This window comes from Oncorhynchus nerka, linkage group LG7, assembly GCF_034236695.1.
Source record: "Oncorhynchus nerka isolate Pitt River linkage group LG7, Oner_Uvic_2.0, whole genome shotgun sequence".
NCBI classification, from domain to species: Eukaryota; Metazoa; Chordata; class Actinopteri; order Salmoniformes; family Salmonidae; genus Oncorhynchus; species Oncorhynchus nerka.
In genome coordinates, this window is record NC_088402.1 from 1,185,557 (window position 1) to 1,202,257 (window position 16,701).

The window sequence follows — 16,701 nt, forward strand, 5'->3', positions numbered from 1 at the left end:
TAACAGACCTACATGTAGTCTCTCTCCCCAGCTAGCTCACTCTCCCCAGCTAGCTAACAGACCTACATGTAGTCTCTTCACTCTCCCCAGCTAGCTAACAGACCTACATGTAGTCTCTTCACTCTCCCCAGCTAGCTAACAGACCTACATGTAGTCTCGTCAGACTCTCCCCAGCTAGCTAACAGACCTACATGTAGTCTCGTCACTCTCCCCAGCTAGCTAACAGACCTACATGTAGTCTCGTCACTCTCCCCAGCTAGCTAACAGACCTACATGTAGTCTCTTCACTCTCCCCAGCTAGCTAACAGACCTACATGTAGTCTCTTCACTCTCCCCAGCTAGCTAACAGACCTACATGTAGTCTCGTCACTCTCCCCAGCTAGCTAACAGACCTACATGTAGTCTCGTCACTCTCCCCAGCTAGCTAACAGACCTACATGTAGTCTCGTCACTCTCCCCAGCTAGCTAACAGACCTACATGTAGTCTCGTCACTCTCCCCAGCTAGCTAACAGACCTACATGTAGTCTCTTCACTCTCCCCAGCTAGCTAACAGACCTACATGTAGTCTCTTCACTCTCCCCAGCAGACCTAGCTAACAGACCTAACAGACCTACATGTAGTCTCTTCACTCTCCCCAGCTAGCTAACAGACCTACATGTAGTCTCTTCACTCTCCCCAGCTAGCTAACAGACCTACATGTAGTCTCGTCACTCTCCCCAGCTAGCTAACAACAGACCTACATGTAGTCTCGTCACTCTCCCCAGCTAGCTAACAGACCTACATGTAGTCTCGTCACTCTCCCCAGCTAGCTAACAGACCTACATGTAGTCTCGTCACTCTCCCCAGCTAGCTAACAGACCTACATGTAGTCTCGTCACTCTCCCCAGCTAGCTAACAGACCTACATGTAGTCTCGTCACTCTCCCCAGCTAGCTAACAGACCTACATGTAGTCTCGTCACTCTCCCCAGCTAGCTAACAGACCTACATGTAGTCTCGTCACTCTCCCCAGCTAGCTAACAGACCTACATGTAGTCTCGTCACTCTCCCCAGCTAGCTAACGGTCATCGTAACTAAAATTCCAAAAGGGATGCATAGAGGATTATTATATATAGAGATTTTTTATCTTCATAGCGAGGATATACAGTGCAGTCGGACCCCTTGACTTCTTCCACATTTTGTTATGTTACAGCCTTATTCTAAAATGGATTAAATTAGGAAGAAAAAAAAAATAAACACAATACCCCATAATGACAAAGCAAAAAAAGGCTTTTAGACATTTTGGAAAAAAATGAAATATCACATTCACATAATTATTCAGACCCTTAACTCAGTACTTTGTTCCAGCACCTTTGACTGCGATTACAGCCTTGAGTCTTCTTGGGTATGACGCTACAAGCTTTGCACACCTGTATTTGGGGAGATTCTCCCATTGTTCTCTGCAGATCCTCTCAAGCTCTGTCAGGTTGGATGGGGAGCGTCACTGCACAGCAATTTTCAGGTCTCTCCACAGATGTTTGATCGGGTTCAAGTCCGGGCTCTGGCTGGGCCACTCACGGACATTCAGAGACTTGTCCCGAAGTCACTCCTGCATTGTCTTGGCTGTATTCTTAGGGTCGTTGTCCTGTTGGAAGGTGAGCCTTCACCCCAGTCTGAGGTCCTGAGTGCTCTGGAGCAGGTTTTCATCAAGGATCTCTGTACTTTGCTCCGTTCATCTTTGCTTCGATCCTGACTAGTCTCCCAGTCCCTGCTGCTGAAAAACATCCCCACAGCATGATGCTGCCACCACCATGCTTCACCGTAGAGATGGTGCCAGGTTTCCTCCAGACGTGACGCTTGGCATTCAGGCCAAATAGTTCGATCTTGGTTTCATCAGACCAGAGAATCTTGTTTCTCATGGTCAGAGTCCTTTAGGTGTCTTTTGGCAAACTCCAAGTGGGCTGTCATGTGCCTTTTACTGAGGAGCGGCTTCCGTCTGACCACTCTACCATATATGCCTGATTAGTAAAGTGCTGTAGAGATGGTTGTCCTTCTGGAAGGTTCTCCCATCTCCACAGAGGAACTCCCATTGGGTTCTTGGTCACCTCCCTGTCCAAGGCCCTTCTCCCCTGATTGCTCAGTTTGGCCGGGCGCCAGCTCTAGGAAGAGTCTTGGTGGTTCCAAACTTCTTCCATTTAAGAACGATGGAGGCCACTGTGTTCTTGGGGACCTTCAATGCTGCAGAAATGTTTTCGTAATCTTCCCGTGCCCTGACACCATGTCTCGGTGCTCTACGGACAATTCCTTCAACCTCACGGCTTGGTTTTTGCTCTGACAGGTTCTGTCACCATGGGACCCTATATAGACAGGTGTGTACTTTTCCAAATCATGTCCAAGCTATTGAATTTACCACAGGTGGACTCCAATCAAGTTGTAGAAACATCTCAATGATGATTAATGGAAACATGATGCACCGGAGTCTCATGGCAAAGGGTCTGAATACTTATGTAAATAATGTATTTCAGCTTATTTTTTTTATAAATGTGCAAACATTTCTGTAAGGCTGTTTTCACTTCGTCATTATGGGGCATTGTGTGTAGATTGATGCAAATTTTTTTTTAAAGATAAGGCTGTAATGTAACAAAATGTGAAAAAAGTGAAGGGTCTGAATACTTTCCGAACACCTGGACCCTGGTGAAGACCGAATGTGGTCCACGGGGAAACAAGTTTGACATCACTGGTTTATAGTGTCAACTATAAGTGTGAGGGGGCAGGGCTTACCAGGACCAGACAGGTGTCAACCAATGAGAGGGTCCCTGAGCGGCCAATTCCAGCGCTGCAGTGCACTACCGCCGGTCCGTGGTCCGCCCCTAACGAGCCAGACTCCCGCACCTTGAACAGGAAGTTGAGGAAGGACGCCGGCGATTCTGGGACACCAAAGTCAGGCCAGGTGGTGTAATGAAAGTGATATATCTCTCTCTTCTCCCCTGTCTGGAAGACACAAGAGAGGACAAAACACATTGCTTGTGTCCCAAATGGCACCCCTATTCCCTAGTACATTACTTTTTGTCCGAAATGGCACCCTATCCCCTAGTGCATTACTATTGACCAGAGCCCCGTGGGCCCCGGTCTAAACTGCACCATAAATGGAATAGGGTGCCATTTGGGTCCTATAGTACAAATGGACAGGAGCAGGATTGGACTCAATTCCATTTAAATTCAGGAAACAAACTGAAATTATCCTTGAAAATAATAGATAGTGGACCACTGCATTGACCCTGGAGATAGTAGAACACTGTATGCGGTCCCTGGGGAGGAAGGGAGGGGATAATAAATAGAGATTGAAGCTTGGACGATAAACTGAAAGTTACCAACACTGACATTTCCCTCTTCTAACCAAAGCAATTTTACTGACGTCTGTAATTTCGATGATTAGGCTACACAACGTTCCTGCAGACATTTTTGGTTCTAAAACCATTATTTGCCCAAAACCTGCTTCTTGCATCGTAAGTATCTGCCCTCACTCCCTCTCCCCCTTTGCACACGGAGTGAAGGGAGGGCTGCATTTACTGTTGTTCAAAAAGAGGAGAGTCTCAGCTTTATGAGAGTATAGAAAGTATTTCTCAACTCTCAATGTTAACCTGTTGCTTCTACTCGGGACGCTTGCGTCCCAACTAGAGCTCTGGAAATGCAAATGCGCTACGCTAAATGCTAATAGTATTAGTTAAAACTCAAAAGTTCATTAAAATACACATGCAGGGTATCGAATTAAAGCTACACTCGTTGTGAATCCAGGCAACAAGTCAGATTTTTAAAATGCTTTTCGGCGAAAGCATGAGAAGCTATTATCTGATAGCATGTAACACCCAAAAAGACCCACAGGGGACGTAAACAAAATAATTAGCATTTCGGCGTTACACAAACCGCACAATAAAATAGAAAACATTCATTACCTTTCACCATCTTCTTTGTTGGCACTCCTAGATGTCCCATAAACACTATTTGGGTCTTTATTTCGATTAAATCGGTCCATATAAAGCCTAGATATCGTTATATGTAGACTGTGTGATAAACGAAAAAAACATTGTTTCAAAACGTAACGTCATTTTTTAAAATTCAAAAAGTCGACGATAAACTTTCACAAAACACTTCAAATACGTTTGTAATGCAACTTTAGGTATTAGTAAACGTTAATAAGCGATAAAATTCATCAGGAGGCGATGTAAAGATCATTAGCTGTCCGTCTGGAAAAATGTCCGGCTAGAAACTCAACGAAAATATCCGGTCCTAGACCATAGGAGATACGGTGCCCTGCATGTGTTTGACCAAGAAAAAACTCGAAATGACAAGACTCTAGACACCGTGTGGAAGCTGTAGGTACTGCAACCTCAGTCAATTAATTGTGGTTCACCTTTATCAATGGGTTCAAGTAGCGCATGGATATATTTTCCCATTTTCAGTGATCAGTTTTTCCTGTGCTTTTCGATGTAAATGCCGTTCTGGTAAAGCCACAGCAGTGATTTAACCAGTTTTATAAATGTCTGAGTGTTTTCTATCCACACAGACTAAGCAAATGCATATACTATATTCCTGGCATGAGTAGCAGGGCGCTGAAATGTTGCGCGATTTTTAACAGAATGTTCAAAAAAGTAGAGGGTCGACTTAAGAGGTTAAGGAAATAACACCACTTTACTGAGTATGTAATTGAGATGATGCGCCAGCAGTACAAAGCCATTTGTTTATTTGTTGGACAATAAATGTACTGTTAGATTAATTGCATGGCTATTTAGCAACAGCTATATGCTACACAATTCACCACCTGAGGAAGTGGGAACTCAAAACACATGAGTTCTCACTTCCCCAGGTGGTGAATTATGTACTATATAGCCTTGGCCAGCAATATGCACAGAAACAGGCAGGTAAATGAAACAGCTAACTTAGGGTAAGTTCCTAGCTAGCATTAAACTTATCTTATAAAAAAAACAATCAATCTTAACATAATCACTAGTTAACTACACATGGTTGATGATATTACTAGTTTATCTAGCTTGTCCTGCGTTGCATATAATCGAATCACAGCCTACTTCGCCAAACGGGTGATTTAACAAGCGCATTCGTGAAAAAAGCACTGTCGTTGCACCAATGGGTACCTAACCATAAAAATCTATGTCTTTCTTAAAATCAATACACAAGTATACATTTTTAAAACTGCATATTTGGTTAATATTGCCTGCTAACATGAATTTCTTTTAGCTAGGGAAATTGTGTCACTTCTCTTGCGTTCAGTGCAAGCAGTCAGGGTATATGCAGCAGTTTGGGCCGCCTGGCTCGTTGCGAACTGTGTGAAGACCATTTCTTCCAAACAAAGACTATTTAATTTGCCAGAATTGTACATAATTATGACATAACATTGAAGGTTGTGCAATGTAAACAGGAATATTTAGACTTAGGGATGCCACCCATTAGATAAAATCCGTAACGGTTCCGTATTTCACTGAAAGAAAAAATGTTTTGTTTTCGAAATGACAGTTTCCGGATTTGACCATATTAATGACCTAAGGCTCGTATTTCTGTTTTATTATATTATAATTAAGTCTATGATTTGATAGCGCAGTCTGACTGGGCGGTGGTAGGCAGCAGCAGGCTCGTAAGCATTCATCCAAACAGACTTCAAGCCTATCAACTCCTGAGATTAGACTGGCAATATTAAAGTACCTATTAGAACATCCAATAGTCAAAGGTATATGAAATACAAATCGTATAGAGAGAAATAGTCCTATAATAACTACAACCTAAAACTTCTTACCTGGGAATATTGAAGACTCGTGTTATAAAAGGAACCACCAGCTCATGTTCTGAGCAAGGAACTTAAACGTTAGCTTTTTTACATGGCAAATATTGCACTTTTTACTTTCATCTCCATCACTTTGTTTTTGCATTATTTAATCCAAATTGAACACGTTTTTTGTTGTTGTTGTGTTTGTAAATTTTACCCCTTTTTCTCCCCAATTTCGTGGTATCCAATTGTTGTAGTAGCTACTATCTTGTCTCATCGCTACAACTCCCGTACGGGAGAGTCATGCGTCCTCCGATACACAACCCAACCAAGCCGCACTGCTTCTTAACACAGCGTGCATCCAACCCGGAAGCCAGCCGCACCAATGCGCCGGAGTTAACACAGTGCACCCGGCCACCTTGGCTAGCGCACACTGCGCCCAGCCCGCCACAGGAGTCGCTGGCGCGCGATGAGACAAGGATACCCCTAACCCGGGCGACGCTAGGCCAATTGTGCGTCGCCCCACGGACCTCCCGGTCGCGGCCGGTTACGACAGAGCCTGGGCGCGAACCCAGGGACTCTGATGGCACAGCTGGCGCTGCAGTACAGCGCCCTTAACCATAAATTGAACACGTTTAATTATTTATTTGAGACTAAATAGATTTTATTGATGTATTATATTAAGTTAAAATAAAAGTGTCAATTCAGTATTGTTGTAATTGTCATTACTACAAATATATATATAAAAATAGGCATATTAATCCGTATCGGATTTTGTTGGTCCTCCAATAAATCGGTATCGGTGTTAAAATCATAATCAGTCGACCTCCAGTAACAGCAGAGGTGTACATCCTGATAAATAAGAATACGCCATTTCCCCTTATATCCCAGCACATAAACCAAGAAGGCAATTTTCTTATGTTGAATTGTACTTTACATGGTGAAAAATATACATTGATTTTATTGTATATCCCATCAGGGGCAAATCTAGATCACATCCACACAGGAAGTATTATTTTAGCAGGTGACCTAAATCATACAGTCGATAAGATTAACAGAAGTAGCAATGAAAAAGGCACATTTAGGGAGCCTCCAAAGAGGCAAAACATGTAATCTCTACAAATAATTTATAGGACACATGGAGATTACTATTCCCAACTCCAAAAGACTATTCCTTCTTTTCTCAAAAGGTAGAAAAGCTATTGAAGAATTGACTACATTTTTTCCTCTCCAAAAATTCACTCAACAATTTACTGGATAAAAAAAAAATCTGATATAGTGATATTGGATCATTCTCTAGCATCGTGCTTAATTACACCAGGAGAAAATAATCTTCTGGACCCAAAATTGTATAAAATAGATAAACAAATGTAGACAGAGAAAAGCCGACCCCTGATACAATTTGGGATGCTTTTAAGGTGTACATTAGGGGAATGATCATTTCATACTCGCCAAAAGTGAAATCTGATTTAGAAATTTAAATGAAAGAAAATCAATATCTTAGAAAAAGCCCATTAATCTTTACAAGGTAAAGAAGAAAATACAATTTCTGAACTTAAGCAGGAATACAATCTTTTACTTTTGAAGACAACCAACAACTACAGGTTAAACTCAAATAAAGCATACTACTTAATGGAAAATAAACCTGGTAAATATCTCGCAGCTCTCATAAAATTAACACATGGTAAACCAATTATATATATTTTTAAACTAAGATACAAAAGTGGTCATTAGAAACGGTGTGATTAATTACTATTTTAAAAGCTTCTATGAAAATGTATATAAATCAGAATTAAACAGTTCTTAGACTCAACAAGTCCGAAGCAAATATCAGCAGACAAAAAAAAAAGATTAAAACCGTAAAACACCCAAGAAGAAATATTAGATACTGCTAAAACATTTGCATGGAGGAAATCACCAGGAATGGATGGCTTCCCAAAGAATCCTATTCAACATTTTGGGACAATGTAGCCCCCCTATTTACACAAATGACAACACACACGTCACACAATTCAGTACTTCCTAGTTCCATGTATCAAATAGTTATTCCAGTTAAATTGAAACCAGGAAAATCTGGAGAGTCCCCTGCTGATTATAGACAAATTCAATAAATTGTGACAAAATTATAACAAAGCTTATAAGCAATAGAATGGCAAACGTCTTACCAGACTTGTTATATATCAAACAAATGTTTCAGTTTAATACAATATGCAAAAAAACAAGACATAGATTATTCAATTATGGCTGTTGATGCCCAAAAGGCTTTTGATGGTCTTGAATAGCCTTCTGTATTCAAAACTTTGGACACTTTCCAGCTGAAATAATACATTTGAAAAAACATAGAATAAATGTTCTAAAGGAAAAATATACACAAATAATATATTATCTGATAAATGCTTTAGAAAGGGGGACAAGACAGGGATGTCCTCTCTCCCCCTTCCTGTTTCCACTGGCAATTGAACTGCTTGCAGAAAGAATTAGACAGGACACAAACGTAACAGGTATCAGTGTTGGTAAACATGAAAAATAAACTAAACTTATTTGCAGATGATCTCCTGAAATACCTGACAAATATTGAAAACTCAAAGCCCAATATTGAAAACTCAAAGCCCAATATTGAAAACTCAAAGCCCAATATTGAAAACTCAAAGCCCAATATTGAAAACTCAAAGCCCAATATTGAAAACTCAAAGCCCAATATTGAAAACTCAAAGCCCAATATTGAAAACTCAAAGCCCAATATTGAAAACACAATGCCCGATATTGAAAACACAATGCCTTGCTAAGAATATTTTCAGAATACTCAAATCTCAGGATACAGAAAAAACAGCAATCCTTTCAGGAGACCACAAAAAATATGAACTACATAGGATGCTTAATAACTGACAAACAACAATTATATCAGATAACTTTACTTCATTACTCAACAATATGAAAGCAGATCTAACTAAATTGAATAATCTTCCCATAAATCTTACAGGTACAATAAACCTCTAGAATGGCTGCTAAAGTTTTGGTATTTATTTTCGGTATTACTAATTACCCCACAAAGACATTCTTTAAAAAAGTTTACTTGGTCATAAGACTTTATAATCGGCAAATAAAATTCATAGAATAAAAAGGAAAGTTTAACATCTTCCTTAAGTCTGAGGGTGGTTTTAACCTTCCAGATTGTATCAACTCACTACCCAAGGCTTTTACTTGTGACATATAGTTAAATGCACTAAATAGGAAGAATGGGTACATAATTCAAGATGCCCATCCCCAGAATCTTTTTCCGTGTCTATTTTCAAAAGACAAAGCTAAGAACATTAACAATTACATAGTTAAGAACACTATAAACATATTCTACAAGAACCAATATCACTCCCTAAAAACAAAACCTTCTGGAACAATCCTTGGATAGCTTTCCAGAATTCACAGATACATTGGAAAACAGATTTCTTTACATGATAGTTTCAAATACATACAACTTGAAAGTTACATATACCTACATTTTGGATTTGAAATATGTTAGACAGAGCGAAGGAATCTTATTTGAGTCAGAAAAGGATGTTCATATGATAGGGAAGAAATACAAATACTTGAAGAGAGCATAACTGACAATCTTTTAGAAAAAAATCTTGGAGCCAAGACACAAAAAGAACTGATGTTTGGACAAGATGGAGGGAAAGTTGGAGAATAACTAACGAAATTACAGTTAAGAAAAATGCATGTTAAATCCGGTATAAACTAATGTATAGAATGTATTATACAAGAGACAAAATTCATACATTCTACAGCACAATGGCAGTCATGTCTTAAGTGTAAAACTAAAAATGACTCAATAATTCATACCTTCTGGGAATGCTACAAAGTCCCAAAGTTATGGGCGGAGCTAGAAAGTTGGCTGTCAGACGTTTTACAACGTAAACTTACTTTTAATACATCTGTCTGTATATTTCAAGACGTGGCATATGAGTGAGATACCCAATGGACTGGACGATTCTCTTATCACTCATCTTGAAAAAAAGTATACTAAAAACTTGGACATCAATCATGGAAAATTGTCAGTCTAGAGCCCTGCCACAAACGGAAAAGTCTGTATTTAATCGCAATATTAGTTATTGTCCATATCGCCCAGCATTCCGCCCAGTATGGAAATAATCTCTAATGCATCATATTCACACCATTTTAGATATATGGCTCGTTAGCATTCTGCTACTCCAGCACCTTGATCAAGCATCAATTTGAAATCACACTGAATAAGATCACAGAGGAGACCTGAGACAAAGTATCACATGGGCTTGCTCCTACCCATCTTTCTGATTTGGTCCTGCCGTACATACCTACACGTACGCTACGGTCACAAGACGCAGGCCTCCTAATTGTCCCTAGAATTTCTAAGCAAACAGCTGGAGGCAGGGCTTTCTCCTATAGAGCTCCATTTTTATGGAATGGTCTGCCTACCCATGTCAGAGACGCAGACTCAGTCTCAACCTTTAAGTCTTTACAGAAGACTTATCTCTTCAGTAGGTCATATGATTGAGTGTAGTCTGGCCCAGGAGTGTGAAGGTGAACGGAAAGGCTCTGGAGCAAAGAACCGCCGTCGCTGTCTCTGCCTGGCCGGTTCCCCTCTCTCCACTGGGATTTTCTGCCTCTAACCCTATTACAGGGGCTGAGTCACTGGCTTACTGGTGCTCTTCCATGCCGTCCCTAGGAGGGGTGCGTCACTTGAGTAGGTTGTGTCACTTACATGATCTTCCTGTCTGGGTTGGCGCTCCCCTTTGGGTTGTGCCGTGGCGGAGATCTTTGTGGGCTATACTCGGCCTCGTCTCAGGATGGTAAGTTGGTGGTTGAAGATATCCCTTTAGTGGTGTGGGGGCTGTGCTTTGGCAAAGTTGGTGGGGTTATATCCTGCCTGTTTGGCCCTGTCCGGGGGTATCATCGGATGGGGCCACAGTGTCTCCTGACCCCTCCTGTCTCAGCCTCCAGTATTTATGCTGCAGTAGTTTATGTGTCGGGGGGCTAGGGTCAGTTTGTTATATCTGGAGTAATTCTCCTGTCTTATCCGGTGTCCTGTGTGAATTTAAGTATGCTCTCTCTAATTCTCTTTCTTTCTCTCTCTCTCTGAGGACCTGAGCCCTGGGATCATGCCTCAGGACTACCCGGCATGATGACTCATTGCTGTCCCCAGTCCACCTGGCTGCTCCAGTTTCAACTATTCTGCCTGAGGCTATGGAACCCTGACCTGTTCACCAGACGTGCTACCTGTCCCAGACCTGCTGTTTTCAACTCTCTAGAGACAGCAGGAGTTGTAGAGATACTCTGAATGATCGGCTATGAAAAGCCAACTGACATTTACTCCTGAGGTGCTGACTTGCTGCACCCTCTACAACTACTGTGATTATTATTATTTGACCCTGCTGGTCAGTTACGAACATATTGGCCATGTTCTGTTATAATCTCCACCCGGCACAGCCAGAAGAGGACAGGCCACCTCTCATAGCCTGGTTCCTCTCAAGGTTTCATCCTAGGTTTTGACCTTTCACCGTGCTTCTACACCTGCATTGCTTGCTGTTTGGGGTTTTAGGCTGGGTTTCTGTACAGCACAGAGATATCAGCTGATGTAAGAAGGGCTATATAAATAAATGTGATTTGATCCTAGATTACACTCCTGCATTACTCAGACTTCCACCATGTGAAAGAGACTCACCTTATCATTTTGCAGCTCCAGCACTCTGGTTGTGTAGTAGGACTTGACGTCTTCTGAAACCAGCGTTATCAGGAAATGTGTATCTCTGAAAGACATCTCATGCTCATCCTGCGTTGGCCAATACTGAGCACACTTTTCCTGTCAGGCGGGAAATACAGAAGCCAGTCAGCCAGTCAGTCACCTTAGTTGAACGGTGAAGTTATGACAGAAAAGAGAAGTGTTTCCAGTTTTAATAATATCACTATCAGTCCCATGTTTTATTATTATGATTAATATTATCAAAGTAGCCCAGCATTCTACTTAATGCAGTGACAGTCCCTATAAAGACTAAAGCTACAAGGTTTCACTACATTTGATAAAGTTAACCATTCATTTTCTACAAGTCCTTCTAAAATATGGACAACCAGGTTACGTAATGTCATGCTATTAGAAGGCATCTGTTGGCCCGTAACAAGACTGAATAGAACCTCATGACACCAATATTCACCCCTGGCTCCTCCTCTTCCAGGAAGGGAAACTAAACTCATGATCCAACACCTACTGCTGCTACTCTGACACAAGATGACATGAAGGGGAGGTCGGCTCAAGTAGCATCTGAGGCATAAAGCCTGTGCTTGGGGAACTGTCAGGTCCCCTCTCACAGACCTACAGTAGTACAGACCTAACTGCCATCACAACACCTCCCACCACCAAGCATCACCAGACCAGGAATTCACTCTCTAAACCACACAGACTAGGAGGAAATACCCCTCCACAGAAAGTGGCTTTTCACTACAACACCTTAACAAAAATAGTGTGATCTGTGTACCACATGCAGGCAATACTAGAAGATAGTAGTTATGTACTCACTGATCCCTTCTCTATGACTCTGTTCAGCATGATGACAGCCTTGGTATTCTGTTCCCAGATCATCAACCAGAAGTGACCACAGGTGTTCCTCAGAGGACCCTGTGGATGACGCACAGACAAGCCCATTAGCTAACCAAGATTACACATTGGGAAATTTAAGTGCATTTGGGGGTTAGTAAAGTAATAAATAATACAAGATATCAACAGTTCTGTTTAACTTTTCAGGCTTAGAAACATCATTCATATAATATCACAAGGTCAGAGTGCTAACAGATTGTTTTAGTCAATGTGGTAACATTTAGTTCCTCCCATCAAACCCTTCATCCATTTCCTGTTTTCCAGTCATTGCTCTGTAACACCACCACTGTGGTTGTTGTTACTGGTTGTTATGAAGGTTCTGTTTAACAACACCCCTGTGGTTAACCAAAACCGTCATAACGACATCCCTGTGGCTGTGGTTAAACAGAACCTTAACGTGTGTGTTCTGTGATTTACTCACTGTTAATCAAGTGTTCTATTAATCAAGTGTTCTATTAATCAAGTGTTCTATTAAATCAGTGTTTTGTTAACAAAGTGTTCCGTGTTTTGTTAACCTTTCTAGGGCAGGCGTTCCGCTAGCGGGACCCCTCGACAACATTCTGTTGAAAAGGCAGCACGCAAAATTAAAAAATATTTTTTAGAAATATGTAACTTTCACACATTAACAAGTCCAATACAGCAAATGAAAGATACACATCTTGTTAATCTACCCATTGTGTCCGATTTCAAAAATACTTCACAGCGAAAGCACAACATATGATTATGTTAGGTCAGAGTCAAGTCAAAAACACACAGCCATTTTCCAGCCAAAGAGCAGTCACAAAAATCAGAAATATAGATCAAATTAATCCCCAACCTTTGATGATCCTCATCAGATGACACTCATAGGACATCATGTTACACAATACATGTATGTTTTGTTCGATAAAGTTCATATTTATATCAAAAAATCTCAGTTTACATTGGCACGTTACGTGCAGTAATGTTTTGATTCCAAAACATCCAGTGATTTTGCAGAAATACTCATAATAAACACTGATAAAAGATACAACTGTTATTCACAAAATTAAAGATAGACTTCTGCTGAATGCAACTGCTGTGTCAGATTTCAAAAGCATAATCTGAGAACGGGGCTCAGAACCCAAAACAGCCAGAGGAATATCCGCCATTTTGGAGTCAACAAAGTTAGAAATTACACCATAAATATTCACTTACCTTTGATGATCTTCATCAGATGGCACTCCCAGGAATCCCAGTTCGACAATAAATGACTGATTTGTTCCATAAAGTTCTATAAAGTCCATCAATTTTGTCCAAATAGCCACTTGTTGTTAGCGTGTTCAGCCCAGTAATCCATCTTCATGAGGCGCAGGCACTTCGTTCAGACAAAAACTCGGAAAGTCCTTTAGAAACATGTCAAACGATGTATGGAATCAATCTTTAGGATGTTTTTAACATAAAACATCAATAATGTTCCAACCGGAGAATTCCTTTGTCTGAAAAAAAGCACTGGAACGGGAGGTAACTCTGTCGGGAGCGCACGTCATGAGACCCAAGGCACTCTGCCAGACCACTGACTCAAAGAGGTCTCATGAGCCCCTCCTTTATAGTAGAAGCCTCATTCAAGTTTCTAAAGACGGTTGACATCTAGTGGAAGCCGTAGGAAGTGCAACTTTATCCATATCTCAATGTGTATTCGGTAGGCCAAGCTTTGAAAAACTACAAACCATAGATGTCCCACTTCCCGGTTGGATTTTTCTCAGGTTTTCGCCTGCCATATGAGTTCTGTTATACTCACAGACATCATTCAAACAGTTTTAGAAACTTCAGAGTGTTTTCTATCCAATACTACTAATAATATGCATATATTAGCATCTGAGACAGAGTAGGAGACAGTTCACTTTGAGCATGCTATTCATCCAAAAGTGAAAATGCTGCGCCTTATCCCAAAAAGGTTTTAACCAAGGGTTCTGGTATTTAAGGGTTCTGTTAATCGTTAGTTTGGTTAATCAAGTGTTCTGAGAACCAAGTGTTCTGTGAACCAAGTCCTCTGTTAATCGTTAGATTGGTGAATCAAGTGTTTGCTCTGTTAATCATGTGTTCAATTTTTCAAGTGTTCTGTTAATTGTTACATTGGTTAATCAAGTATTCTGTTAATCAAGTGTTAGTTCTGAAATTCTTCGGGAGCAGTGTCCCTTCCATGGAAAGTTGAGCTGACCTAGGCTAATGCGATTAGCATGAGGTTGTAAGTAACAAGAACATTTCCCAGGACATATTTAATTTTAATTTGACCTTTATTTAACCAGGCAAGTCAGTTAAGAACAAATTCTTATTTTCAATGACGGCCTAGGAACAGTGGGTTAACTGCCTGTTCAGGGGCAGAACGACAGATTTGTACCTTGTCAGCTCGGGGATTTGAACTCGCAACCTTTCGCTTAACCACTACTACACTCTAACCACTAGGCTACCCTGCCGCCCCGACATATCTAATATTGGCAGAAAGCTTAAATGTGTGTTAGCCTAACTGCACTGTCCAATTTACAGTAGCTATTACAGTGAAATAATACCATGCTATGGTTTGAGGAAAGTGCACCAATTAGAACAAAAAAAGTTATTAATAAACAAATTAGGCACATTTGGGCAGTCTTGACACAATTTTGAACAGAAATGCAATGATTCATTGGATCAGTCTAAAATGTTGCACATACACGGATGCCATCTAGTGGCCAAAATCTAAATTGCATCTGGGCTGGTATAATACACTATGGCCTTTCTCTTGCATTTCAAACATGATGGTACAAAAAAAATAGTTCATTTTTTCTTTGTATTATCTTTTATCAGATCTATTGTGTTATATTCTACTACATTCCTTTCACATTTCCATAAACTTCAGTGTTTCCTTTCAAATGGTACCAAGAATATGCATATCCTTGATTCAGGGCCTGAGCTACAGGCAGTTAGATTTGGGTATGTAATGTTATGGGAAAATTGAAAAAAAGGGTCTCGTTCTGTTAATCAAGTGCTTGTTCTGTTAATCAAGTAATCTGAGAATCAATTATTCTGTTCATCAAGTGTTCGTTGTGTTCATCAAGTGTTCGTTCGGGTTCATCAAGTGTTCGTTCGGGTTCATCAAGTGTTCGTTCGGGTTCATCAAGTGTTCGTTCGGGTTCATCAAGTGTTCGTTCGGGTTCATCAAGTGTTCGTTCGGGTTCATCAAGTGTTAGTTCGGGTTCATCAAGTGTTAGTTCGGGTTCATCAAGTGTTAGTTCGGGTTCATCAAGTGTTAGTTCGGGTTCATCAAGTGTTAGTTCGGGTTCATCAAGTGTTAGTTCGGGTTCATCAAGTGTTAGTTCGGGTTCATCAAGTGTTAGTTCGGGTTCATCAAGTGTTAGTTCGGGTTCATCAAGTGTTAGTTCGGGTTCATCAAGTGTTCTGTAAATTAGTGTTCATTCTGTTAGTGTCCATTCTGTTAATCAGTGTTAGTTATATTAATCAAGTGTTCTGTTCATCAGTGTTAGTGCTGTTCATCAGTGTTGTTCATCAAGTGTTGGTGCTGTTCATCAAGAACTGATATAGAAGTCAGACGTAGTTGGAAAGAAACAATACAAAGAGGAAAACATACTAGAGGGCTGTAGATGGGTGCAATAAAAACAAAATAGGCAAAAACTGAACGGACAACAATAAGAAGAGAACGGACAACAACAACAGAATGGACAAGTCACCTGAGTTAAAATGTAGCTCCTCTGGGCCTCCTCCATGACCACCAGGCTGGCGTTGATGTAGTCGTTCTCTGTGTTCTCCAGTTTAACTCTGCTGTGATCAACTACACAGACAACAACAGAGGAGAGTAGTAATATATGAACAACATATCCAAGTGAAAGACAAGTTCATGTATTTATTGTATTGCTGCAAAATGAACTGCCTCATTGAGGACAAAGTTTTCTGAATCTGAAGTTGGTATCATACTGCAGTCAATGTGGTACGGTTCAAGACAACAACAACGAAACCTTTTAAAGAACAAGATATAAAGGAGTATGAAGTCACTTACATGGACTGACATCTCTGTATCGGTTCCGGTTGCGATTTTCTGGATATTTAGCAACTTTTAAAGGACATTCATGGGACTGATTCCGTATTTCCTGCAAACAAACGGTTTAGTCATCACGGACTAATAGACTATGAATTGGTCCTCTATATACATACTGTACCATGAGGTTTCTGAAGACACACAAGGTCAGACTACTTTAGATATTCACAGAATCAGACCATGGTTAGCTACTGTAGATCCTTTGATCACACTTGCTGATAGGATGGAGGATGCTGTGAGAACTAAATGGAGCCTTGTGTATTACTGGTAGGATAAT

The 16,701-nt window shown here is 40.6% G+C and overlaps 1 protein-coding gene across 2 annotated transcripts in view; it reads right to left on the reverse strand.

Annotated features, from left to right (window-relative positions):
• ptpn2b (protein tyrosine phosphatase non-receptor type 2b) overlaps positions 1-16,701 on the reverse strand; it is a 42,957-nt gene that overhangs the window by 25,290 nt on the left and 966 nt on the right. For both annotated transcript variants that reach the window (XM_065020091.1, XM_065020090.1), the window contains exons 2-6: positions 16,386-16,476; positions 16,060-16,160; positions 12,299-12,397; positions 11,450-11,587; positions 2,760-2,969 (exon numbers count right to left, since the gene is read on the reverse strand). In XM_065020091.1, coding sequence (XP_064876163.1) covers positions 2,760-2,969; positions 11,450-11,587; positions 12,299-12,397; positions 16,060-16,160; positions 16,386-16,476 — 639 coding nt within the window. The remainder of the gene's footprint in view (positions 1-2,759; positions 2,970-11,449; positions 11,588-12,298; positions 12,398-16,059; positions 16,161-16,385; positions 16,477-16,701) is intronic.